Source organism: Crocodylus siamensis, chromosome 6 (genome assembly GCF_052110815.1).
Source record: "Crocodylus siamensis isolate JL-2025a chromosome 6, ASM5211081v1, whole genome shotgun sequence".
Classification (NCBI taxonomy): Eukaryota; Metazoa; Chordata; order Crocodylia; family Crocodylidae; genus Crocodylus; species Crocodylus siamensis.
In genome coordinates this window covers 21,830,074-21,856,515 of record NC_143400.1, presented here as the reverse complement: position 1 = coordinate 21,856,515, position 26,442 = coordinate 21,830,074, and the positions used below count along the sequence as shown (strand labels likewise).

Here is a 26,442-nt window from a genome sequence, read left to right as displayed (position 1 = left end):
GAGGAGACTGTCATGCAGAAGTGTGACAAAAAGAAGTGTGACAAAACGAAGCCAGCCAAAAGCAAGTGCCACAGGAGAGTTGAACCCATGCTTCAAGAAAGACACCAGAACACCCTAAACAAGGGGCAAGCCCTTATCTGAGCCTAGTGCCTTACATTTCTTGGGCACCCTGACAGCATAAAAAGCTTTGGATTTGATTTGCCTTGAATTGTCCTGCTTGTCACAGATAGGGGGTTTGATTCCCCCTTCTCCCTGTTCTGTATCCACTGGCAACATATAGGGGTGCACATGCACCACCGAGATTGGCCGTGCACCCCTGGAAGTGCCAGCCCCAAAACCAGAACTGCCGGCGGAAGTGCACCTCCTCGACATGCACACGCATTATGATCTAGGAATAAGGTAAGTGTGTCACTGCGGCACCAGGATCTGGGAGAGGGCTGAAGGGAACACTGCCCAGGATCAGGGAGATGGGAACACTCTCACCTGGGGTTTTTCAATCTTCCCCCTCGGCCAGGGCCACGGCCTGGGCGCAGGTCTCCACGCCGCGCCCCCACTCCCAGCTCCGCATGCCCCGCGGCAGGATGGCCAGGAACTGCTCCAGCACCACCAGCTCCAGCACCTGCTCCGGGCTGCGGCGCTGCGGCTCCAGCCAGCCCCGGCACAGCTCCCGCAGGCGGCTGCACGCCTCCCGCGGCCCCGCCGCCTCCCGGGAGCGGAGGGCCCGGAAGCGCCGGCGCCACGTCTCGGGGCCGCGGGGGTCGGGGGCCGGGGCCGCCCGGGGGGTCTTTGTGGGAAACTCGGTCTCAGAAGGGGGCTGCACGGCCTGCATCACCTCCTGCCCTGGGATCTCGTGGCGTTGGACCGGCTCCTCTTGTGTGGAGTCCAGATCCCTGGAGGAAGCAAGGAAGAGACCGGGGTCCTGGCCCACGCGGAGGACTTGCACGTCCGGTGCCAGAATCAGTGCTCAGGAGAGAGATCCCTGTGGCACGCGCAGGTCCACGAAGCGGCAGCGGGGCCAAGCTCCACGTGAGCGAAAGCTCCTGCCTGGCCACGGGCGAGCTCGGGGGCCTGGAGTCCCCGGGGGTCTCGGCCCCTGCGGGGGGGTCACGATCCTTGGGCTGGAGACGGCCCCCGAGCCGGGCGCGGGAAGGGCTGGGAGAAGGAGGCCGAGGGGAAGAGAGGTTGAGTCCGTGGCACGGGCACCACCGCTGCGTGGGGGCACGTGGCGCTCGGGGCGCCGCCCTGGCCTCCCCCCAAAGTGTCACCCACATCCTGCCCCGCTCTGCTGGCTGGGGGGGTCGTCCAGGATCCCAGACGCGGACAGATCGGGGGGTTACAGGGCCTCGGGGTCCCGCCCCAGAGCTAGGAGCCGAGGGACTCCCAAAGACAGACGGCCGTTTGGGGGACCACGAGCCCCCCCGGACCTGGAGGTGGGGGACCCCGAGCCCCGCCAGACCTGGCCGCACGGGGACCCCGGAAGAGCCCCGGAGCCGGGGTCGGCGACCCGAGACCCCGCCAGAGCCAGCAGCACTGGGAACCCCGCACGGCTGGCCCCAGGCTCGGATGCAGCCCCCTCCCCGGGGTCACGGGGGGGCTCTAGCCTGGGGGGGCACGAGAGGAGGAGGTGGCCAGCCCCGGCTTCTCCCCGGCCCGGGCGGCGGTGCGGGGCCGCGGGCGGGGGCTCGGGGGAAACGGGGACCGGGGAGGCGGCAACCCCCACCCTCTTGTGCCCGCCGAGGCCGGCAGGGCTACGGGCCCTGCCCCGGAGACAGCCGCCAGCAACGGGTTAACGGGTGCGCTCCGCTCCCAGCAGCCCCCGCGGCGGGGGGCCCGGGCCGGCCCAGGCCTGAGGGAGCGGCGGCGGCGGCCCTGACGCGGGGGGCCGTGTCCGCCGGGCGCGGCGGTGAGTCCGTGCCCGTGTGGGGGGGCTGTCTCCTTTCCTGCGGGCGGCGCCGCGCGAGGGCGGGGGAGCCCGGGCCGGGCCCGCGGACGAGGCGGCTCCCGGGCAGCCGGTGGCGGCGGCGCTGGGCCCGGGGCACCGCGCGCCTTCCCGCGCCGCCCGGGGGGTCCCGGGGGGGGGCTGCATCGGGCCGCGCCGCCCCCCTGAGCCTGAGGCCCCCTCGGAGACCCCCCGCGGCACCGGGGCGTCCCCCCGCCCCGCACCTGGCGCCGGCGCTTCCGGCCGCCCGCTGCGGGGAAGCTGAGGGGCGCGGGAGGACTTTAGCCGCGGCCCGGAGCAGGTCCTGGCCATCCTGCCCCGGGGGTGCGGAGCTGGGAGTGGGGGCGCGGCGTGACCGGGGCTGAGGGCAGAAGGAGGAGACGCTCCACGTGAAAAGGCTTCACCCCGATCGCGGGTGCTGCCGCCCTGTCTCCGTGTGTTTGGGGGATGTTCCCTCCCAGCTCCCCGTGATGTAGTTATCCCGTCCCCAGGCCGAGGACGTGCTGCCAGACATGCATCCCACTGGGGCACCGCCGGAGCCTGGTGATTGCCGGCCGGAGCAGCGAAGCGCCCATCCTACAGACAGGCCTCTGGAAGAGCCGGGAGACATGCAGTCAGGTGAGGTGTGCGATGGAGGCCCAGGCGTGGGCCCGGCCCGAGTGTCCGTCCCGCGCGGGGGGGAGGGGCCGGCACGTCCCCCGCCCCTGACGGGCTGCGAGGCTGGTAACTCCACGGCGGGGCCGGGCCGTGTGCGGTGCTCCGGGCTGGGCGGCGTCTCTCCCCGCCGGCGCCGCGCACCAGAGGTGGTGTCGTGCTTCGGCCTTGTCCTGCTGCCGTGGTAACGAGCAGTGATGTCATTCACGGTCCTGCACTCTGTGCTCACCGGCCCCTGGGGCCTGCCCCCATGAGCCCAGCTCGGGCGGGGGGTGTCGGGGAAGCCAGACCCCCCCGGGCCTGGGGCGGGTCCCGGTGCGGCTAACCCAGGGCTCTGTCCCGCTGCAGGTTCCCCTGGAACCGCGGAGACCTGGGAGTTGTCGGCAGATGGGAGCTCCTCAGGCTGGTGCCCCAGACGAGGCCCTTCCCCCGGAGCAGGTAAGCAGCGCTGGTTCTCTCCTTTCCTGCAGCAGCAGGCACCCTCCGTCAGTGGAGAAATCTCTGCCGCAACATTTTGATGGGGTCAGTGCTCCAGCAAATATGCGGTTCCCGTTCTCCCAGTTCTCTAGGAACCATTTCACGTGCCCTCTAGAAGACCGACCTTGCATTTCCTCTCCTCCTCCCTTAATACGTGCATGCTGATAATCCCCCAACATCCCTCGGGCTTCTTTCCCAGGGAGCAAAGTCCCTGCAGGCTTTGACATGGTGTGTTCGCCACCCCATGCTGGGACAGTTATTGGGGCTCATCTCCAGTGTCGTGCCCATGGAGGTCTGTTAGAAAGAGCTATGGGATTTTGCTTCTTCTTTCTCCCCCTTCTTCCACACTCTGAAGCCTACATTTTCCTTAGTCCCAGGCCAGGCCAGGAGACGAGTGGCACTTCCCCCATGCCAGCAGCACCTGTGCTAACCTGTGCATGCTCTTCCCCACCCGCAGGTGCTGGGACCCTGAGCAGAGCTGAGCAGCAGCCTCCTGAGGAGGGGCCTGCAGTCCTGGAGCTGCAGAGGACTTGCCCAGGGAGACTGGAGGAGAGGGGCTCCCTGACGCCTGAGCCGGGCCCAGGGCAGATGGGGCAGGGCAGGCCTCCAGAGCAGGGGGAGAGCGCGGAGGTGAGCAGGGCCCCCGGGTCAGTCGTGGGTGGGAGCGCAGCTGCGGCAGAGCCCAGGAGGAGCCAGGGGTGCTGTAAGCACTCTGGGGACTGGAGAAGACCTGAAGAGTGTCAAGCCTGCGGTAGTGGAAGCTGCGTTAGCACAGCAGTGGGTACAATGGCTGATCCAGTTGGCTGCTGGATTCCATTTCCCAGCAGCCCCTGGCTGCATGGCTGGGGCCGGTCTCCATGGCGACCCCAGCCCCAGCTGTGCTGTGAGGGTTCAAGAGTGGGGTTGCCATGGAGACCAGCCCCAGCTGCCCTTGCAGGCAGTGCGGCAGAGCAGGGCAGCTTGCTATGGAGCCAGGGCAGAGCCATGTTCTGCAGTCTGCGTGCTCCAGGCAGGGGCGCACAGGCAGGGGTTTGCAGCTCTGCCCCTGCTGCAGGCCAGGCTGTCATCGCTGCAAGGAGCTGGGGCAGAGCCATGATCCTCTGTCTGCATGCCCAAGCAGATAGACCGTGCTGAGCTGGGCTGCAGCCGATACGTGAACTCGTGTGTCCACAGTGGCATCCACATCACGTTTCCGCTGAAGACTGGGGAATGGTGTGGCCTTACCTGTCATGGCTAAGATTGCAGTTAGTTGTGGTACAGTGATCCCAGACAGGTCTGTTGAGTTAGAAGCAGCTGAAATGGGAGATGCTGATGGTGTAACACTTGTGCCTGCAGCTCCAGGAGGTGTTTGAGGACGTGGCCGTGTATTTCACACGGAAGGAGTGGGAGCTGCTGGAAGATGATGACAAGGTGCTTTATCGGGACCAGATGCTGAGGAATTTCCAAGCCCTCGTTTCCCTGGGTAAAGCTCCAGTTCTTGTTTCTCTTTGGAGCTATGTGAGCTCTGGAGTTTTGTAATCGTCTCCCTGTGTTTCAGCAGTCAGCAGTCTCATCCTCATGAACTTTTGGCTGGAGGTTTATATCCGCTTCGTCCCACTGCTCTGTCAGTGATCAGACTGCTCGCATATTTCAAACTAATATTTCTGCCTTCATTTGATCCAGCCGCCTTCACTTGTATCTTCCCCTTCTTGTAACTCCTGGTTCTTCCATATGAGCCAGCTTCTTGGCTCAAGTCACATTTCCCTTTGCCGTTTCAGTGTGTTCATATCATCTCCAGTTGCTGTTTCTTGGGGAATGATTCTGATTTTCTCTCTGCCTGGCCTAGCATGTCCTCTCGAAACACACTTAACAATCCTAGCACACTTAGTTCTGTGAGAGCTAAATCCCCTTTCTCATCTCATTATGACCCAGCAGAAGTTAACAGAAACTCTTATCGGCCCCTGTTGCTATAGCAGCGGATGATGGATTTCCTCAATTCTTCCTCTTGTGATATATGTACGTGTGATGTTACTTAAGTATTTCTACCAAGGGGTCACCTAACTTCTTCATCTCCATAGACCAGACTCTCTGGCTTTGCTGGGTTTTTGTTAAGATCTGTGTTCTCAAGCCCTCTCTGCCATTCTCAAAAGTTTTCTTGTGCTCTTCCTGAAAATCCTCTGCCGATAGATGCCCATCACTGTGATTTAAAAAATGGGCTAACTGCAGGACCAAGTAAAAAGCACTTTCATTTGCAGAGTATCTCCAATACAGGGGCTTGTTCTGGCTTGTGTGCAGGGTTGAGGTACTTACCTTTTACTAGGTCAGTTAGCTTTTCTGATGCTTTCTTTTCTGAATTGCTCCCTCTTTCTGAAGAAGTCTCATTGTAAGCCACTTGTCATGTATGTTTTCACTTGCTCAAGTCTCATTTTGAACCTTCACTAAGCTCATTTTCACTCCTTTTTCTGGAATTACACTGATAAACCCCCCCCCGCTATCTAATATCTGTCTGTCTGTCCATAAGGTTCTTGAAGCGCTCTGAAACAACCGCCAAGAGCATTATGGACAGAGGGGTTGGAGCGGGGGGGGGGGTCCTGCTCTTGGGAGGTGGCGGCAGTGCGGGATGGTGGGTGGAAGTGCTCTGTCCCCACCCCGTTATTGCTGCTGGGCAGTTCTCTAGTCTATCTATAAGTATGTTCAGTGTCTCTTCTTTCTGGTACCTTGAAAGAGTAAAAGCTTTATCTTTCTGCTCCCTAGTACATCAAGGGTCACAACATCCACTTGCCTCTCCCTGGTGACCCTGTCAGTTTTAATGCCGTTTCTAAACCAGGAGTGGTTGGTGCTTTGTTTCCTATGACCATCCCTCCACCACCTGGGTGACAAGGAACATCATCTATTGAAGGCTTCTCCCTGTAGTGCCTTCTCTTTCATCTTAAATGCCCATTTTCCTCTGTCCATCAAGGCCCTAATAGAAACGTTATGTTCATTAGACCTATTCCCCAGACCCCAGTTGGTATTCTGCATCCAGTACCCAGTCACAAACCCTCTTTAACCACTGCCCCAAACAGGATATCGAGGTCCTGCACCTGACTTAATCTGCAGCATCCAGCAAGGACAAGTGGAGCTCTGGGTCTGTGATGATGAGGACTCTGGGGAAACCTCAAGATCAGAGGACCTGCTAGCAGGTGAGTTGTGGCCCTCCTCCCTAGTCCCCTGTCAGTAATGCGCCATGCCTAGAGCCCCAGGGAGTCCTGGAAAGTGCAGATCTGCCCTGTGCTACCATTCCAGGGTGCTGACCTCAAACACAGTACAGTAGGGTGTAATGTGTCCAGGCAGGTGTTGTTCCCACTTCCTGAAATTCAGCAGTGTGGAGACAAGTAACTGTTACTTTCTTCTCCCTCTAATGACAGATATTAGGGGACAATCCGGGTTGCTGTCTTGATTTTTTTCAGCCCAGATACGGTTTTCCTGGGCTGCCACGATCTTAAGCTTCCGTTTTCACTCAGCAATATAAAAGTTGATTCCCCAAATCCAAGCCTCTGTAATAGGCTTTCCCAGGGCATGATGGGTTTTGTAGTCCCACATGGAAACCAGCATGGTATGCAGAGGCTCTGTGTAGCTGTTAGTGTGGGGCAAGAAAGAAGCTGATACTTTCCCTGGTTTACCCTGGTCATGTTGACCTGGAACCCAGGAAGTGTTTCATCATGGTCTCAGGCTACATGAAATGGCTCCATGGCACAGGTGGGATTCAGAAGCTTTCAAGTTGTGGGTGGAAGTGAATCCCCCATGGTTTGCGCCAAAATTGCCACCTTCCAGTTTCATCTCTGGTGTCCTGAGTGTCATGAAGCCCAAAACTCAGTAGAGTCCAGGTTCAGGTTCATGTCAAGGCCTTAGACCCAGTGCAGACTCCTGTGACATGGAGGCCACCTGAGACCTGTCACGGGAGAAGCTCCATGGGCTCATTCCTTGCACCAAACCTTGCTCTGGAAGCAGGGAGGAGGTATAGCTGTGCTCCTTTCAGAAGAGAGAGCAACAGCTGTAAGTCCTCCTCTCCTCCTTAGGCTGTTAGAGCAAGGAGCAATTCAGGCACTGTCCTGACGCACATGTCCTGTATGTACTTCTGCTAGCAGGGTCTGAGGTAACAGGCCTGAGAGCTGGGTCAGAAACCCTGAGAGTCCAGCTCTGAACTCCACTGAGTAGGGAACATTAGCTCGGCACAGGGACCTGCCCCTCCGTCGCCCCCAGCACTTGGGGTTTTGGCAGGAAGACCTTGTTTTCTTGAGGGAACACAAGTGCCAAGGTCCAGGCCTGCTCCGAGGTCCATCCCAACAGAAGGAATAGCAGTGTTTGCCCTTTGCCAACAGGGTAGGCACTAATCTGGAGTTTCGTTTCCCCATGCAGGAGGTGCCTGGCTGCTGAGCAGAGCTGAGAAGGAGACTCCTGTGGAAGGGACTGCAGACTGGGAGCCAGCGTGGACTTTCCTAGGGAGTTTGGGTGAGGTTGGCTCCCTGAGTCCTGGAAAGGAGCAGTGGCACATGAGTCAGGGGAGGCTGCAAAACCAGAAGGAGAATGTGTCAGTGAACCAGGTACCAGCTCCAGTTGAGCATGAGAGTGGAGAAGGGGCAGAGCCTAGAAAGAGCCCTGGGTGCAGGGAAAAATTTGTGGAGCTAAAAGTCCTAAAGACATGCTGGAAAGATGCACTGCATCCCAGCCAAGGCATTGGGAAGTGGATCAGAGGAAAGCAGGAACTCCCTGCCAAGCAGAGAGGCAGAACCTACCCCTGCCCAAGGTCAGGAAAACCTTTAACTGCTGATCACTCTTGACTCTTCACAAGATAAGAAACCAGGGAAAAACCCCATGTATGCACTAAGTGTGGAAAGATCTTCACCTGCCTCTCTACCCTGGCTGATCACTGTCAGTCCTAGCTGAGGTTATCCTGGGATGGTTTGGGCTGAAAGAAGCACCCAGAAATATTACCAGTGGGCAGAGCATCCCTAAGGTTTGCAGGGTCTGTGTGCCTTGGGCTGCACAGACCCCATCAGAGACCAGTGCTGGGGTGGTGGTAATGTTACCCCAGGCTTGTGGGTGTTCCCCAGGAAGCAGGACATCCAGCTGTAGGCATCCCATGCAAGACTGCTGAAGCCAGGTTTTTGGGCCTGGCACAATAGGGAGGGTGGCTCTGAGTAGTAGTGCCCCCTGCTGTGCCACCATAGCCTTCACCTATTTTTTCTCATTGTTTTTGCACCAGCACATCCACCTAGGCATGAAGACACACCGCTGCACTGAGTGCTGGAAGAACTTCATTTGCTGGGAAGACCTGTCCCAGCACCAGTGTGTGAAGCACTGCTGCACCAAGTGTGGGAAGACATTCAGGCAGCTGTCCAACCTGGCCAGGCACTGGTGCATGAACACAAGGGAGAAACCACATCAGTGCTCAGAGTGTGGGAAGAGCTTCGCTCACTCCTCTGGCTTGGCTCAACACCAGCGTATCCACACAGGAGAGAAGACGCATCGTTGCTCAGAGTGTGGGAAGAGCTTCACTCACTCCTCCAGCCTGACCAAGCATCAGCTCATCCACACGGGGGAAAAGCCACATCAGTGCTCTGAATGTGGGAAGAGCTTCACCCAATCCTCCCACCTGACCAACCACCAGCTCATCCACACTGGGGAAAAGCCACATCAGTGCTCAGAGTGTGGGAAGAGCTTCACCCAGTTCTCCAATCTGGCCCAGCACCAGCTTATCCACACAGGGGAGAAGCCACATCAGTGCTTGGAGTGTGGGAAGAGCTTCATCTATTTCTCCTACCTGACCAAACACCGGCTCATCCACACAGGGGAAAAACCACATTGGTGCTCAGAGTGTGGGAAAAGCTTCACCCGATTCACCTACCTGGTCCAGCACCAGCGTATCCACACAGGAGAGAAACCACATAAGTGCTCAGAGTGTGGGAAGAGCTTCACTCACTCCTCTGGCCTGGCTCAGCATCAGCGTATCCACACAGGAGAGAAGCCACATAAGTGCTCAGTGTGTGGGAAGAGCTTCACTCGCTCCTCCATCCTTGCTCAGCACCAGCGTATCCACACAGGAGAGAAGCCACATCAGTGCTCACAATGTGGGAAGAGGTTCACCCGCTCCTCTGGCCTGGCTCAACACCTCCTTATCCACACAGGGGAGAAGCCACATCAGTGCTTGCAGTGTGGGAAGAGCTTCATCCTGCTGTCTAACCTGACCAAACATCGGCTCATTCACATGTTGGAGAAGCCATATCAGTGCTCGGAGTGTGGGAAGAGCTTCGCCCGATCCTTTGACCTGTCCCGGCACCAGCTCATCCACACAGAGAAGAAAGCACATCAGTGCTTAGGGTGTGGGAAATGCTTCCTCCACTCCTCCAAACTGGCCCAGCACCAGTGCATCCTTATCCAGGAATCTCCATAATTCTGCCAGCAATACAGGAAGGGCTTGGGGATCTGTACGTACTCAGCACCCATCAGGGTCCACATACAGGGAAGCAGTCTCACACTGGTGCAGTGCAGCAACAGTTCACCCTTCATTCAGCCTTTCTAGAGCACTAAAACCCAGAAGACGTAGAAGCTGGCCTCCCAGGTTTGATGCGGGTGAGGGGTTAAAAGAAAACATCTCGGGCAGTACACCCGTGTCCTGTGCAGCCAGGGACCCTGCCATTTTGAATGAATCTTTGGCCAGAGGAAGTAGAGTCTCTCTTCTGGGTTAAATGCGATAGTAGGGGTAAAGGAGGTGCAGCCTGTGACAGGTTCTGCCTCTTCTTTGGAAGGGTGGGGAAAGAAGGCATCCTGTGGGTGAAATGTAGCATGTTGTAATCTTCCATTGGGAATACTGAGGCTTCCCTGCTGGTGCTGAAGCTCCATGAGTGTCCTGTAGGAGCTATTCCAAGAGGTTAACTCATCTTACAGAATAGGCCTTGGGGGTGACAGTGAACTGTAAGCTGAATATGAGCCAGCGATGTGCCCTTGTTGCTAAGGAGGCGAACAGCATACTGGGCTGCAGTGGTACGTGTGTTGCTAGTGGGTCAAGGGAAATGATTCTTCAAGACTCAGCAAGACAAAGCTTTGGTTGGGATGATGTGGCTGGGGTTGGTCCTGCTTTGAGCAGGGGGTTGGACTAGATCACTCCTAGTGAAGGTTGGAAGGTGTCCAACCTTTTTGAATGTGTGGCCGGAACACTAATTTTTTTATCACCCAGTGGGTCATTGAGCCATATTCAAAGACCTCACAGGAAGCGGTATCACCCCCCCCCCCCCCGGAAACAAAAGTAGAGTGTTTACTTTAGTTTCCCATTGCAGCACCTCAGGCCTCAGAAAACAGCTTGGAGGGCTGCATGGTGGCCCATGGGCTGTATGTTGAACAAGCCTGGACTAGATGATGTCCTGAGGTCCCTTCCAGACTTAATTTTCTATGATCCTGGAACTCATTCATCTCAATAATTGTCCTTTCTGCAGAACCTCCCCCTCCCCCCAATGCATAAGTCTGCCTCTTCCTTTTCCCTATATTACAGTATTTTAAGAAAATAAACTTGTGACTTCTGAATGAGCTTCAGATTTTTGGCTGGAGAACTGGTTTGTCTTGTTCGAAGCAGGGAGAGAAAGGGAGGGCATGGATATTTGTTTGACACATTTTGAATGGTCATGTTTCTTGTTGAACTTCTAAGGGACGGCGGAGTTTGGGGGCAATGTGTGTAGGTGAGGGAGCGTGTGTCAAAGGAATTGAAATCCAAACCAGCCCTTTTCAAGAGGAGAGCACAGGTGCACGTTGGTTAAGGTCCCTGATGTCTCTTCAGAAGACCTGACTTCAAAGCCTGCTTCCCAAATGCAGTTCCCACTGTATTTTTTTGTGACATAGTCTTACGGAGAAAAGAGTGGTGTGTTAGAAAAGTAGATGCATAAGCATTTGTTTCCAGGGCCCTGAGCAGGGCTGAATAGGTACACAGGGAAGCACCCAAGTCCACTGAGGCCCCCACTATCCAAAATGGGTCAGGCCTCATGTGGGGATGCAGCCAGCCTCATTTGCTGCAAAGAGAAAAAGGCCAAATGTCTGGTTCTTCCCCACATTAGCTACAACAAACTTAGGCAATTATTGGAGTGTTCATAACCTTTGGGAGGGGAGGACTTCCACCAGTCATCCCAGGAAAAGTATGACAGCACTTGTGGTCAGGGCTCCAATGTGCTGGACACTAATGAACCCTGTACCATTGTTCAAATGTTGCCCATACCCCCTCGGACTCGGTCTCTTGCCTCAGCATTCCTAACCCGGCAACCGAGTTTTAGCAAATCAAGTTTAAATAGGCCTCCCATAGTGGGACCGGGGAATGTACGGCCTGAGATGCCTATTAAACTTTACTTCTGCTTAGAGGTGTGTGTGTGTGTGGAGGGGAAAAAGTCCTTTGTAAATCCAGATTAGGACTGGTTTGATAAATGCTGAGCTGGGTGTGTGTAAATATGTGTTGATTAGCATTTGGAGCACAGATTCCCCATCATGCAGTGCTCCCCTGCTTCTCTGACCCAGAATTCACTGCGGTCTCTGCTTCGGGCGTTCTGTTCTCCATCTCCCATGTAAATGAGTTGTCATCTGGTTCTATCTCGGATGCAGATGAGACCTAGGGCAGCTGGTTCACTCTTGTCTCCCTTATCTGGAGGGTTTTAGGTGCGTCTCCCACTGCACCTTAATCAGTTTTGTTTAGGTGGGGGAGTGGGGATTGTTTGCGAGTCAGACAGGCTGCGTCCTGTGCCAGGGTTCCCCACGACCACGGAGCTGAGAGGTAACAACCAGGAGTAGTGGCCACAAACGCCTGGAAGATGAATTCAGGCTCAGCATGATGAAAAACTCCTTCACAGTCAGGGTGTCCAGTCTGTGGAATAAGCTCCTTCCAGAGGTGGTGCAACCACCTACCCTGCAAAGCTTCAAGAGCAGACTGGACGGTCACGTTGGTGGGGTCACCGGACCCCCAGCTGTTGTTCCTGCTTGGTGCAGGGGGCTGGACCCGATGATCTTGTGAGGTCCCTTCCGGCCTTACGATCTACGAAAACCAAGAGGCATGTGAAGCAATGGAAGCTGACTGGGCTCTGGAGAAACCTCGGGAGCAGCAACCGCGTGCTCTGGGCCCACAAGAGTAGCTCGGACAGGTGGGAGTGAATCGCGCTGCCCACTTGGAACGATCAGCGGTGGCTGGAGACGTTCCAAATGACCAGGGGCACGTTTTAGCATACTGTCTCCATGCTGGCACCAGGGATGGCGAGGCAGGACACTAACATGCTGCTGGACAAGAGGGTGGTCGTGACCATCATGAAACTGGCCACCCCTTTCAGCCAGTGCTACATGGCTCCCTGCATGCCTGGGGTGGCGATCTGCGAGGCATGCCAGCTGCTGCAGGACGTCGCTGCAAACAACTTTATTTGCCCCGGGAACCCTCAGGGAGTCATAGATGGCTTCAATGCCATGGGGTTCCCTAACTGTGGGGGCTTTAGACAGCACTTGCATCCCAGTACAGTGCCCTTTGGGGAGGAGGAGGTCTTTCACAAACAGAAAAGGATTTGCCTCATGATCCTGCAAGCCGTGGTGGACTACCCGGACTGCTTCACAAACATTTTTACCAGGTGGGTAGGCGGTGCGCGCCACGCAGGTGTGCTTAGAAACTCCCTGGCCTCGTGGAGAAAGGAGGGCATGCACCCAGAGTCCACCAGACAGTGACTTGCGGTGTTGCCGTTCCCCCACTTACAAGAGTGGATGCTGCCTACCCCTAAAGCCCTGGCTCAGGAACCTTATGGAGGGCGTGTTTTGGCCCTGCAGAAGCTGCTTTTCAACACGCACGTGAGCAGTTGCAGGGTGGCTGCTGAATGTGCCTTTGGCCGATGGAAAGGGCGATGGAGGGCATTTAAGTGGAGTCAGAAAGCGCTGCGGCATTTGGAGTGGCAGCTTGCACGCTGCACATCTGTGAGGCCCGCGGAGAGGTCTGCAGTGCGTCGTGGGCTGGAAACGTGCCGCACGCAGCGGCTAGGCAGAAATGTGGCTGCAGACACATCCGCAAGGAGCGGCCTCGTGCGGGACTGCCTGGCGGCGTGTGTTGTGGACACGGACGCTGGCAACAACTAGCGGCGGTTGTCCTTCCGATCGCGATAAATCCTTTCGCTATTTCCTACGTCAACACCCGCGTCTGTGTGCGGCGCTGTGCAGGGGAAAGCAGCGGACGGGGTCGAGGATCAGCAGGACGTAGGGGCTTTGAGGCTAGCACGGGGCTGCCGCCCGGGAGCGTGCTGGGGGGCACGGGGCAGGCAGCAAGGCACAAGGCTTCCCGGCCGGCCGGGCCCGTGCCCACGGCGGGGGGCCGCGAGCCCGCCTGCCGCCACGAGCGGGTTACCGCGGGCAGGGCGGGAGGCGGAGCACCGGCGACGTCACGCCGCGTCACAAGGGCGGGGGCGGAGCTTGCTGCCTCCTTCCGCGCGGGAGCGGGCGGGACGAGGCCGCTGGCGCGGAGCTGCTCCGGCGCCAGGAGCCCGCGGCGCGGCTCCCGGCTCCCGGCTGTCCCGTGTGCACGCGGGATGCGGGGCGCGGCCGCGCGGCGCGGGCCGGGGGGGTCCTGGGCGCAGCAGCCAGCGGCCCGTGGCGCGGCCGGGCCGGCGGGGGAGCCCCCCGGGCCGGGGCACAGGCCGCCCCGCGCGCAGCCCCCGCCCCCGCCGGAGGCAGGTGAGGCGGTGTCCCGCCTGCGGGGTCGGCCCCGCCCGGGCCAGGCCTGCGCGCTCTGTCACCCCGGGGCCGGGCCTGGTCGGTGCGGCCTTGCCCCTTCCCGCTGCCTGCCCTTGTCGTCCTGCCCCCACGCCAGTCCTGACTTTCTTCGCGCTCCGGAGCCCGCGGCCCCCCGCCCATGAGCCCCCCGTGCCGGGAGGAGGTGGGATCGCCCCGGGGTCCCCGCCTGCATCACGCCCTGCCAACCCGGGCCTCCGGCTCCGCTCCCCAGCCCCGGGCAGACCTGGGAGCTGTCAGCGGACGAAGCCCCTGGGGCCGGTGCCCCGGACGAGGCCCTCCCCCGGAGCAGGGAGGCAGCGCGGCTCGGCCCCCGCGGGCAGTCTCCGCCGCGGCGTGGGGGGGTCAGCGCTCCGGCAGGTCAGCGGGTCTGGCTCTCCCCGCGACCTTGTATTTCCCTTCCCCCTCCCTTCACACCTGCCTGCTGACACAGCCCCAGCACCCCTCCAGCTCCTGTCCCAGGGAGCGGCGTCCCTGACCTGGCGCTGTGCTCACCACCTCACGCGGGGACAGAGTCAGCGGGTCTCATCTTCATCCTCCTGCCCGTACAAGTCTGTTAGCAAGAGCTGTGGGACTTTGAGTCTTTCTTCTCCACACGAGGAAGCCCCTGTCTGCCTTGCTCCCGGGCCAGTGCAGGAGACGAGCGGGGCTTCCCCCGCGCCAGCAGCATCAGGGCTGACCGGTGCCTTCTCTTCCCCACCCGCAGGTGCCGGGAGCCTGCGTAGGTCTGAGCCGAAGCCTCCTGGACAAGAGCCTGCAATCCTGGAGCTGCACAGGAGTTCCCCAGGGAGACTGGAGGAGATGGCCCAGCTCACATGTCAGAGCGCCCAAGTGCAGAAGGGGCAGGGCAGGCCTCCAAAGCAAGAGGTGAGCAGGGCACCCGGGTCACTCGTGGGTGGGAGCGCAGCTGGGGCAGAGCCCAGGAGGAGCCAGGGGCGGCATAAGGACTATGGAGAGCGGAGAGCCCTGAAGAGCGTCAAGCCTGTGGTGATGGGAGGGGGCTGCAAACACCCCAGGCAGGAGCCCCTCCCAAATGCAGGCACCCAGGGGTGCTGGCAGGGGAAGGCCTGGTCAGGGCGCACGGAGCCGGGGCTCCTGCCTCTAGAAGCGGTGCCCAGGCTGCCTCCAGGGGCCGAGCAAACAGGCCGAGGCCGACACCTGAACTCCTGTGTCCACGGCTGCGTGCACAGCACAGCCCAGCTGACTAACGGGGATGTTGCACCCCTGCCTGTCCTGGCTCAGCCTGCCACTAGTTACAGCACAGAGGGATCCCAGCACGGGGCTGTGGGGGCTGGAGGCAGGTGGGAGAGGAGACGCTGATGGCGTGACGCTTGTGCCTGCAGCTCCGGGAGGTGTTCGAGGACGTGGCCATGTATTTCACGTGGAGGGAGTGGGAGCTGCTGGACGAGGACGACAAGGTGCTTTACCGGGACCAGATGCTGAGGAATTTCCAAGCCCTCGTTTCCCTGGGTAAAGCTGCGGCTCTTGCTGCTCTCTGGAGTACTTGGCAGAAGCCTTCCCGGGAGAGCAGGAACAAACCATCCTGATGTGCAGGAAGATTAACGAGTATGGCAGAAGACCAGCTTGGCTTGGCAGGGGGGTGTCCGGCAGGGCAGCAGCTCTGCCTAAAAGGACCTGGGGGTGGCAGTGGACAGTCGGCTGAAAATGAGCCGGCCGTGTGCCCTTGCTGCCAAGAAGGCTAACGGCATCCTGGGCTGCGTTGGTGCGTGTGTTGCCAGCAGGTCAAGGAAAGTGATTCCTCCCCTCTATTCAGCACTGGGGAGGCCACATCTGGAATCCTGTGTCCAGTTTTGGGCTTTTGGATATGGGGAAATTGGAGAGAGCCAAGCGGTAGACAACAAAAATGGCGAGGGGCTAGGGGACATGACCGGTGAGGAAAGCCTGAGGGAACGGGACTTATTTAGTCTAGAGAAGAAGAGGCTGTTTGGCAACCACTGATCTTTCCCGATGGGGGTGTATGCATGGGAGGTCACCCAGACCTTGGATGCGAGTGCCTGGGCAGGAGTTGTCTGGAGGAGTGGAGGCTGCCCAGACCTTCCATCCCCCGTTAGGCCACCGAGTCTGGTGCCTCCCTGGCTGGATTTGTCTAAGCCTCTGGAAATTGAACCCAGGTCTCGTGTGTGGCAGGCAAGGATGAACCACAGGGGCTCCAGAAGAGGAGATGGAGCGGGGACTTAATAGCAGCATTCAACTACCTGAAGCGGGGCGGGGGGTTTGAAAGAGGATGGAGCCAGGCTGTTCTCAGTGGTGGCAGATGACAGGACAAGGAGCAGCCGGCTCAGGTTGCATCCTGGGAAGTTTAGGTCTGATGTTAGAAGAAGGTTCTCACTAGGCGGGTAGTAAAACACTGGAGCAGGTTACCCGGAGAGGTGGTGGATGCTCCAGCCTTGGAGGTTTTCGGGACCCAGCTAAAAGCTTTGGCTGGGATGATCTAGTTGGGGCTGGCCCTGCTTTGAGCAGGGGTTGGACTAGATGCGACTCCTCAGGTCCCTTCCAACCCTAACTTCCTATATTTCTAGGTGACCTCTGAAATTTCATACCTCTACCTTCTGTGTTTCAACAGTCTTACCCTTGAGGCCTTTTGGCTGGTGGTTTAAATGTTTCTTCTCACTGCATTGTTAGCGATCAGACCTGTCTCACATTTCATTTCATCAATCTGTCTTCCCCAGTCTTGCAACACCTGGTGTTTCCATATGCAGCAGTTTCTTGACAACGTGATTCATAGATGCTAGGGTCGGAAGGTACCTCAACAGGTCATCGAGTCTGACCCCTGGCCATGTGTAGGAAAGAGTGGTGGGCTGGGATGACCCCAGCCAGATGCCAATCCAGCCTTGTTTGAAGACCCCCAAGGTAGGGGAGAGCACCACCTCCCTTGGAAACCCGTTCCAGATTGTGGCCACCCTGACTGATCTCCTTTCCCTTCTAAGCGAGTTCATATCATGTCCAGTTCATGGTACTTAAATGCACTAAGCGCTTTTCTGTGGGAAGAAAGTATTCTGATTTCCTCCCTCTTTTGCCTAGCTTGTCCTCTCCAAATACATTTAGCAATCCTAGTATGCTCAGTTCTGGGATATCTAAATCCCCTTTTCTCCTCCTTTGGTTATGACCCAGCAGAAGTTGACGGAAGTCTTATTGGCCACTCATGCTACTGCACCTGGGTGATGCATTCCCTGTAGTGACATGAGCTCCAGGAATTGTATTGAATCCTGCAGTATTTGCCAACCTACGTGCTCATTCCCTTCCTGTGATGACCCTCTGATTGGATGGCATGACTGCTTCAACTGTAAATACAATTATAATAAAATCATCTTGTTTTCAGCCACCGGTTACTGATGCCTTTCATTGCCACAGGCCTGCTCTTTAAACCTGCACTGAAAATAAGCTCATGACCACTCCTTTGCCAGGAACTACACTGATAAAACCATTGTTATCCATTCTTAAGTGTGTCCAATGTGTCTTCTTTTTGGTACCTTGGAAACAGTAAAAGCTTTATCTTTCTGCTCCCTCCTACATCACGGATCAATGCATCTTTATGCCGATCCCTGATGGCTCTGTCAGTTTAATGCTCTGTCTGTACCAGGGAGTGGTTGGGGCTTGGTTTCCTATGCCCATCCACCCCCTGGGTGACAAGAATTGTGGTCTCTTGAAGGTTTCTCCCTGTAGTGACTTCTCTTTCATTCTAAATGCCTATCCTCTCTTATCCATCAAGGCCCTAATAGAAACCTTGAGTTCCTTGGATCTGTTCCCCAAATCCCAGTTGGTTATTCTGCATCCAGTCACTAACCCTGTTTAACCACTGTCCCAAACAGGATATCAAGGCCCTATACCTGACTTGATCTGCAGCATCCAGCGAGGACAGGTGGAGCTCTGGATATCTGATGATGAGGACAGTGGGGAAATCTCAAGGTCCAAGGACCTGCTGTCAGGTGAGTTGTGGCTGTGCCCTCCACCCGACTCTGCTCTAAGTAATGTTCTTGCCAAGCGTGCCGGAGGGACCTGGAAAGTGCAGACCTGCTCTGTGCTACCATTGCAGGGTGCTGACATCAAATACAGTACGTTATGCTGTAATGTGTCTAGACATGTGTTGTTCCCAGTTGGTGAAATTCAAGGATATGGAGCAACTGTTCCCTTCTCCCATTAATGACAGATGTCGGGGGCAGTCAGGTGTGCTGTCTTGATTTATTCGCCCAGATCTGGTTTCCCTGGGATACCGTGCTCTTATGTTTCCATCTTCATTCAGCAATGTAAGAGTTCATTCACCAGTCCAAGGTAGCCATACCTTTGTAAGAGGCTCTTGGGGCATGATGGGATTTGTACTCTCCCCATGGAAATCAGCGTGGTATGCAGAGGCTCTGTGTAGCTGTTACTGATTGGCAAAAAAGCTGATCGTTTCCCCTGGTCATGTTGACCTGGAACCCAGGAAGTGTTTCATCATGGTCTCAGGCTGCATTAAAGGGCTTTGTGGCATGGGTGAGATTCAGAAGCTTTCACGTTGTGGGTGGAAGTGATTCCCCCATGGTTTGCACCAGTATTGCCCCTTCCTGTTTCCTCTATGAGGCCTCGAGTATTACGAAGATGAGATTCAGCACAGAGTCCAGGTTTGGGTTCATGCCAAGACCTTAAACCCAGTGCAGGCTCCTGTGACATGGAGTCCACCTGGGACCGTCAGCAAAGGGAAAACTCCATGGACCCATTCCCTGCAGCACACCTGGCCCTGGAAGCAGGCAGGAAGCACAGCCGTGCTCCTTTCAGAAGAGAGAGCTGCAGCTCTTAAGTCCTCCCGTCCTATTCAGGCCATTAGAGCATGAAACCATTCAGGTACTGTCTTACTGCACGTCCCACATGTGCTTCTCCTAGGAGGGCCTGAGGTGATGGGTGCCAGCAGCTGGGCCAGAAACTATTGAGAATCCTACTCGGAACTCCACCGAGTAGGGAACATTACCCGAATACAGGGACCTGCCCCTCCCTCACCCCAGCACTTGGGGTTTTGGAGAAAGACCTTGTTTTCTTGAGGGAACACAAGTGCCAAGTTCCAGGCCTGCTCTGAGGTCTATCCCAGCAGTAGGAATAGCAGTGTTTACCCTTTGCCAACAGGGTGGCTGCTAATCTGGTGTTTCTCTTGCCCATGCAGGAGGTGCTTGGTTGCTGAGCAGAGCTGAGGAGCAGGCTGCTGAGAGAGGTTCTACAGCCCTGGAGCCAGTACAGACTTCCCTAGGGAGTTTGGGCAACATGGACTCCCTGAGACCTGAGAAAAAGCCGTGGCACAAGAGTCAGGGAAGGACCCGAAAGCAGAGGGAGAATGTAGCAGTAAACCAGGTATCAGCTCCAGTTGAATGTAAGAGTGGAGAAGGGGCAGAGCCCAGACAGAGCCCTTGGTGCAGGGAACACTTTGTGGAGCTGAGAGACCTAAAGACCTGCTGGAAAGATGCACTGCATCCCAGCCAAGGCATTGGGAAGGGCCTCAGGGGGAAGCAGGAGATCACTGCCAAGTACAGGAGCAGAACCCACTCCTGGCCCAAGGTCAGAAAAACTTTTAACTGCCTGTCCCTCCTGGCTCTGCACAAGATAAGCTACACTGGGAAGAAGCTCCACGTATGCACCAAATGTGGGAAGAGCTTCTCCTGCCTCTCCACTCTGGCTGTTCACTCTCAGACCCCTTCTGGTGAGCTCCCCCGCTGCTTCACCAAATGGGGAAAAAGCTTTGTGTGCCCCACAGACCTGGTCAACTATGTACATGTGCAGATGGGGGAAGAGTGAGCACTGCTGTGTCAAGTATAGCGAGGCCTTCACCCATTTCTTCTCCCTGTCTCAGCACCGGTGCATCCACCTGGGGAGGAAGAGATACCGCTGCACTGAGTGCAAGAAGAACTTCATTTGCCGGCAAGACCTGTCCAAGCACCAGTGTGTGCAGATGGGGGAGCAGCCACAGCTCTGCACCAAGCCTCTGAAGAGGTTCAGGCATTCCTCCAACTTGATCAGGCACTGGTGCATGCATGCAAGGGAGAGCCCACATCAGTTCTTGAAGTATGGGAAAAGCTTCACCCAGTCCTCTGACCTGGCCAAACACCGACTCATTCACATGGTGGAAAAGCCACATCAGTGCTCAGTGTGTGGGAAGAGCTTTATTTATTTCTCCAGGCTGGCTCAACACCGGCGTATCCACACAGGGGAGAAGCCACATCAGTGCACAGAGTGTGGGAAGAGCTTCACCTGCTCCTCCACACTGGCCCAGCATCAGCGTATCCATACAGGGGAAAAGCCTCATCAGTGCTCAGAGTGTGGAAAGAGCTTCACTTGCTCCTCCAGGCTGGCTCAACACCAGCGTATCCACACAGGGGAGAAGCCACATCAGTGCACAGAGTGTGGGAAGAGCTTCACTTACTTCTCCAGGCTGACTCAACACCGGCGTATCCACACAGGGGAGAAACCACATCAGTGCACAGAGTGTGGGAAGAGTTTCACCTGCTCCTCCACCTTGGTCCAGCATCAGCTTATCCACACAGGGGAGAAGCCACATCGGTGCTCAGAGTGTGGGAAGAGCTTCACCTGGTCCTCCAGCCTGGCCCGGCACCAACTTGTTCACACAGGGGAGAAGTCACATCTGTGCTTCGAGTGTGGGAAGAGCTTCACTCACTCTTCCAGGCTGGCTCAGCACCAGCGTATCCACACAGGAGAGAAGCCACATAGATGCTTGGAGTGTGGGAAAAGCTTCAGCCAATCCTCCAATCTGGCCAAACATCGACTCATCCACATGGCAGAAAAGCCACATCAGTGCTTGGAGTGTGGGAAGAGCTTCACTCACTCCTGCAGGCTGGCTCAGCACCAGCGCATCCACACAGGGGAGAAGCCATTTCAGTGCTCGGAGTGTGGGAAGAGCTTTACTCAGTTTTCCACGTTGGTTCAGCACCAGCGTATCCACACAGGGGAGAAACCATATCGGTGCTTGGAGTGTGGGAAGAGCTTCACTCACTCTGGCAGCCTGTTTCAGCACCAGCGTATCCACACAGGAGAGAAACCACATCAATGCTTGGAGTGTGGGAAGAGCTTCACCTGCTTCTCCAGCTTGGCCCAGCACCAGCTCATCCACACAGGGGAGAAGCCACATCAGTGCTTGGAGTGTGGGAAGAGCTTCACTTACACCTCCAGGCTGGCTCAGCACCAGCGTATGCACACTAGGGAGAAGCTATATCAATGCTTGGAGTGTGGGAAGAGCTTCATTCACTCCTCCAGCCTGGCTCAGCACCAGCGTATCCACACAGGGGAGAAGCTACATCGATGCTCAGAGTGTGGAAAGAGCTTCACCTGCTTCTCCAGCTTGGCCCAACACCAGCTCATCCACACGGGGGAGAAGCCACATCAGTGCTTGGAGTGTGGGAAGAGCTTCACTCATTCTTCCAGCCTTGCTCAGCACCAGCGCATCCACACAGGGGAAAAACCACATCAGTGCTCAGAGTGTGGAAAGAGCTTCACTCATTCCTCCCACCTGGCTCGGCACCAGCGTATCCACACAGGAGAGAAGCCACATCAGTGCTCAGAGTGTGGGAAGAGCTTTGCTCATTCCTCCAGCCTGGCTCATCATCAGCGTATCCGCACAGGGGAGAAGCCACTTCAGTGCTTGGAGTGTGGGAAGAGCTTCACCTGCTCCTTCTCCCTGGCCCAGCACCAACTCATCCACACTGGGGAGAAGCCATATCAGTGCTCAGAGTGTGGGAAGAGCTTCACTCATTCCTCCAACCTGGCTCAGCACCAGCGTATCCACACAGGGGAGAAGCCATATCAGTGCTCAGAGTGTGGGAAGAGCTTCACTCACTTCTCCAGCCTGGCCCGGCACCAGCGTATCCACACAGGAGAGAAGCCACATCAGTGCTCAGAGTGTGGGAGAAGCTTCACCCAATCCTCCCATCTGGCTCGGCACCAGCTCATCCACAGAGAGAAGAAACCACATCAGTGCTCAGAGTGTGGGAAGTGCTTCCTCCACTTCTCCAAATTGGCCTTGCACCAGTGCATCCCTATCCAGGAGCAGCCATAGTTCTGCGAGCGATACAAGAAGGATTTGGGGAGGTATACCTGCTCAGCACCTACCAGTGTCTGCATACAGGGAAGCAGTCTGATGCTGGTATACTACAGCAACAGTTCACCCTTTGTTCAGCATTTCTAGGTCATTGCAAAACCCAAAGGACAGGCTGAGCTCCCAGGTTTGCTGAGGCGGAGGGTTTAAAAGGAAACTCCTCATGCAGGGGCCAGCCCAGATGCTGGGGGAACCTGTGAGGAGATGATCGTCGCATCAGTCTTTGAGTGTATGCCATCCCCATCATTCTCTAAAAGCATCCAGTGCTCTCAGGGGGAGATGAATTACCTTCAAAATAGGATGCCTTCTGCAAGTGGCTGCTAATGACATCCAGGGACTCTCTTTGGCCAAGTCCCAGCTTTGTCCTCCCTCTTAGTCCCAGGGTTTGGTATGTTAGGCTCTTGCAGGAAGGAGGACACTTATGGCGGTGGAAGCATTCCTTTCTTCTAAGCAACCTTGACCTTGCCTTTCCTGCCCACTGCATCACCCCTCTCCCAGGCCTGCATATTCCCATCAGAGTCTGCAAGAAGCTGCTTCTGCCACCCCATGAGCCCACTTTGGTGGATTTTGCTTCTCAGCCCCTCGTCAGCTTTGCGCCACCAGGAGCCAGCTGCCCCCTCCTCTCCTTCATAGACTCATAGAAAATTAGGGGTGGAAGGGACCTCCGGAAGTCATCTAGTCCAACTGCCTGCTCCAAGTGGGACCATCCCCTGCTAAATTATCCCAGCCAAGGATGGAGATTGCACAACCTCTCTGGGTTACCTGTTCCAGTTTTTTAATACCTGCGTAGTGAGAGAAATTCTTTCTAACATTTAAGCTAAACTTCCCTTCTTGCAAATTGAGGCCATTGCTCCTTGTTCTGTCATCTACCCTCGCTGAGAACAGTCAAGCTCCATCCTCTTTTGAGCCCCCCTTCAGGTAGTTGACACCTGCTATGAAGTCCCCTCTCGGTCTCCTTTTCTCCAGACTAAATAAGCCCAGTTCCTTCAGAATGTCCTCACCGGTCATGTGCCCCAGCACCCTCATCCTTTTTGTTGCCTGCTGCTGGACTGTCTCCAATTTGCCCACATCCTTTCTGCAGTGGGGGGCCCAAAACTGAACTCAGTACTCCAGATGTGGCCTCAACAGTGGTGAATAGAGGAGAATAAATGATCTACTGTCAACACACCCACCAACGCAGCTCAGGAAGCTGTTAGCCTCCTTGGCAACAAGGGCATGCTGCTGGTTCATACTCAGTTTCTTGTCCCCTGTCACCCCCAGGTTCTTTTCTGCAGAGCTGCTGCCCAGCCAGTCCCCCCCAATCTGCCCCGGTGCATGGGATTGTTCTGTTCTAAGTGCAGGACTCTGCCCTTGTCCTAGCTGAACCTCATGAGATTTCTTTTGGCCGAACCCTCCAGTTTGTTGAGGTCACACACTGAATCCTTGCCCTACCTTCCTGCATATCTATTACTCCCCCAGCTTGGTGATAGATTCCTTGTTGCTCAAGCCCCACAACCTAACATGATATCCTTGTGGTTGGTGTCTCTGTCCTTTCCAGAGCTGTGAATTGGGAACAGACCAGGAAAGCGCTCTCTGGTATTTCCAACTCCCTCTCTTTCCAGAGGATTCATCTCAATTCTGGGGTTGTTGCTCACCTTCAGGAGCAGGAGCTGGTCACCCTTGAAGCATTACGCCCATCTTCTGCTATGCAACAAGGATGCTGCCCTTTTGAATGAATCTCTGGCTAGGAGGAAATAGAGTCTTTTCTGCATTAAATGCAGTACTAGGGGTAAAGGAGGTGCCGGCTGTGACAGGTGCTGCTTCTTCTGTTGAAGGGTGGGGAATGTATGTGTGTGAAATGCAGCACATTGTAATTTATGAGTATGCAAGTCAAGGAGGTATCCTCAGACAAGGTGCAGGCCACGGGTGCATTGCTGGAGCCTCAGTAATTTCTGGCCAGAGCAGCCAAAGGCCTGTTGTGCAGACAGGCCTCTAGAGGAGGCAGGACAGTGGGAAACCCCAGGGCCTTGGGAGAAGCCACCTCATGTCCCCAGAGAGGAGCGCCGCCCCCCCCCCAAGTCAGGTGAGGTCCAGGATGGAGGCTTGGGTGTGGGTCTGAGTGTCTGGCCTGCATGCAGGGGGAGAGGCTCAGATGTCTGCCCCTGCCTGGGACAGGGCTGCACTATTTGTAACCATGTGGCCAGGCTGGGACAGAGCTCTGATCTCTGTGGGTGGGCAGGTCCCAGACTGAGGCCCCTGATCTGTCTCACTGCATGTGTGCAGCACCCAGTAGGAAGAGGCTATATATCTTGCTTGACCCTTGCCGTGCTGTCACAACAAGAATCAATGGCCTAATTCATGTTCCAACAATCAGTGTTCACTGGTCCCTTTCTGATGCCCCTGTGAGCCCTCTGTGCCCAGTAAGGGGCTGGTACGGGTGACGAGGAAATGAGACTCCCCAGTGACGTCTGTCTGGTTCAGGTACAGTTAACCCGGGGCTCTGTGCTGCAGATTCCCCCCAAACAGAGGAGACCTGGGAGTGGTCAGCAGACAATATCAGCTCAGGCTGGTGCCCCAGACAAATACCGTCTCCAGGAGTACGTAAGGAGTGGTGGCTCTACCCTTTCTAGCATCAGGAGGCACCGTCTCTCCGCGTAGAAATGTCTTTGTCAGAACGCTTTGATTGAGTTAGTTCTCCAACAGATCAGTGGTTCTTGTTCTCCCAGTGCCCCTAGAAGTCCCTGGAGAAGACTGACCCTGCACTTTCCCTCCCCCTCCTCTTAACATGTAGATGCACATAGTACCAACATCCCTCGCACTTCTTTCCCAGGGAGTGGTGTCCCTGCAGTCTCTTATGTGGTGTGATCACTACCTGACAGTAGGACAGAGTTATTGGCCCTCATCTCATCTTTGTGCCTATGGAGGTCTATTAGGAAGAGCTGCAGGATTTTGAGTCTACCTTCTCTCCTCTCTTCCAGTGACCAACAGATTCCCTATGGTTGAAGAAGGGAGATTTGTGCCTGAAAGCTTGCTAAGAACTTTTTTCCAACTACTCAGTTGGTCTAATAAAAGATATCACATCTACTCAAAGAACCTTGCCTCCCCTCTTCCATGCACTCAGGCCAGCCCAGGAGACGAACAGGGCTTTCCCTGTGCCAGCAGCACCCTGTGCATTCTCTTCCCCACCCGTAGGTGCTGGGACCCTGCGTAGAGCTGAGCAGCAGCCTCCTGAAGAGGGGCCTGCAATCCTGGAGCTGCAGAGGACTTGCCCAGGGAGACTGGAGGAGAGGGGCTCCCCGACACCTGAGCCAGACCAAGTGCAGAAGGGGCAGAGTAGGGGGAGAGCCTGGAGGTGAGCAGGGCACCAAATCTAGCTGGGGGTGGGAAGGGAATACAGCTGGGGCAGAGTGCAGAAGGAGCCAGGGGTGCTGTAAAGAATTTGGGGAGCGGAGAGACCTGAAGAGCAACAAGCCTGTGGTGATGGAGGCTGCCAACACACCAAGCTGCATTAACAGGAGTTCCCTCCCAAGTGCAGATAGCTAGGGGTCTTAAAGGCTGGACTTTTAATTAAGCAAATGAGGGCATCACTCCTCTCAGAAGCCAGCCCAGGGAAAGGAGTTTTACGGTGGCAGGTGATTCTAAGCAGGGTGTTTCGCACCGCAAAAACAAATGAGCAGACTAATTATACTGGAAACCACAGGAGTGTATTAATAATAACAGGCAAGAACAATACTTACAGCTGTATAGACTGCCCCATACTCCTCCTACTGTTACACACGTTGCATTTGCATTCTAGCCCAGGCACTCGACCAGAGGCAGCTATGCTGTGGCGGGCCGTTTTCTTGTCCCACTTCGATTTTTCATGTCACGTACAAATGGGAAAGCAGAATGTGATGCTAACATGACACAGGGACCATTGGAACCTGGCTGCATTTTGGAGCCGTGTGACATCCTTGTATCACCGTGCCGATGTCTGTGCCACCACCTGGGAGAGAGTCCCTGCTGAAGAGCAGGCTGCCTTCATCTAACCACTGCCTCAAATCCAGGATGGGGTTCTCTACTCAGGGTAAGATTTACATCCCCCCAGGTCCAGCCAGACCCATGGTACCAGGTTTATGCTATGACTCCCTGTTAGCTGGCCACCCTGGAGAAAACCTATTGACTAATCACCTGATACTTTGGTGGCTGCACCTGGGAAAGACCATGCAGGTGTTCATCTGCTCTTTGTACCACCATGCTGAAGCCCACTTTGTACATTTGTACACACATGATGAAGCCCACTCAGAACTTCCTTTCTAGCCCCTTTCCTCTCCCTCTCAGCCCATGTCCACTATTTTGAAGGACTTTATTATGGATCTTCCCCAGTTGAGTGGGTTCACTACCATCCAAATGGTGACAGATTGATTAAGATGGTGCACTGTGTGGTGGAGCACTTTTGGTGTCTGCCGCTTTTAGGGCTTCGATCAAGCAGCAGAGCAGCCTGCAGGTGGCTGCAGTCCTCAGTCAGGTGTCACATGGCCCACAGATGGCTGCCTGATTGGGAAGAGGGCTCAGCTGT

At 56.2% G+C, this 26,442-nt stretch overlaps 1 protein-coding gene across 2 annotated transcripts; it reads left to right on the top strand.

Moving 5' to 3' along the window:
* The first annotated feature begins 1,750 nt into the window (after positions 1–1,750).
* On the top strand, positions 1,751–24,977 carry LOC149861593 (uncharacterized). Of its 2 annotated transcripts, XM_090052347.1 has the most exons (11): positions 1,751–1,903; positions 2,431–2,557; positions 2,942–3,031; positions 3,528–3,700; positions 4,406–4,532; positions 6,115–6,231; positions 7,448–7,632; positions 8,295–9,454; positions 10,336–10,341; positions 19,408–19,477; positions 19,650–24,977. In XM_090052347.1, exons 2-11 carry the CDS (start codon positions 2,452–2,454, stop codon positions 21,864–21,866), a joined length of 4,251 nt encoding a protein of 1,416 aa, XP_089908473.1. In that variant the 5' UTR covers positions 1,751–1,903; positions 2,431–2,451; the 3' UTR covers positions 21,867–24,977. The 2 variants fall into 2 exon arrangements, with proteins under 2 accessions (XP_089908473.1, XP_089908472.1); XM_090052346.1 differs by lacking the exons at positions 1,751–1,903; positions 2,431–2,557; positions 2,942–3,031; ... (5 more) ...; positions 10,336–10,341; positions 19,408–19,477 and adding exons at positions 12,961–13,759; positions 14,523–14,683; positions 15,160–15,286; positions 17,647–17,763; positions 18,969–19,153.
* Positions 24,978–26,442: the final 1,465 nt, after the last annotated feature.

Excerpts from the sequence above, each read along its gene's own strand:
- LOC149861593 (XM_090052347.1), top strand. The coding sequence starts at position 2,452 with ATGCATCCCACTGGGGCACCGCCGGAGCCTGGTGATTGCCGGCCGGAG. Across the intron at positions 4,533-6,114 it reads CCAAGCCCTCGTTTCCCTGG|GATATCGAGGTCCTGCACCT; the intron begins GTAAAGCTCCAG and ends TGCCCCAAACAG. Across the intron at positions 7,633-8,294 it reads AGAATGTGTCAGTGAACCAG|CACATCCACCTAGGCATGAA; the intron begins GTACCAGCTCCA and ends TTTTTGCACCAG.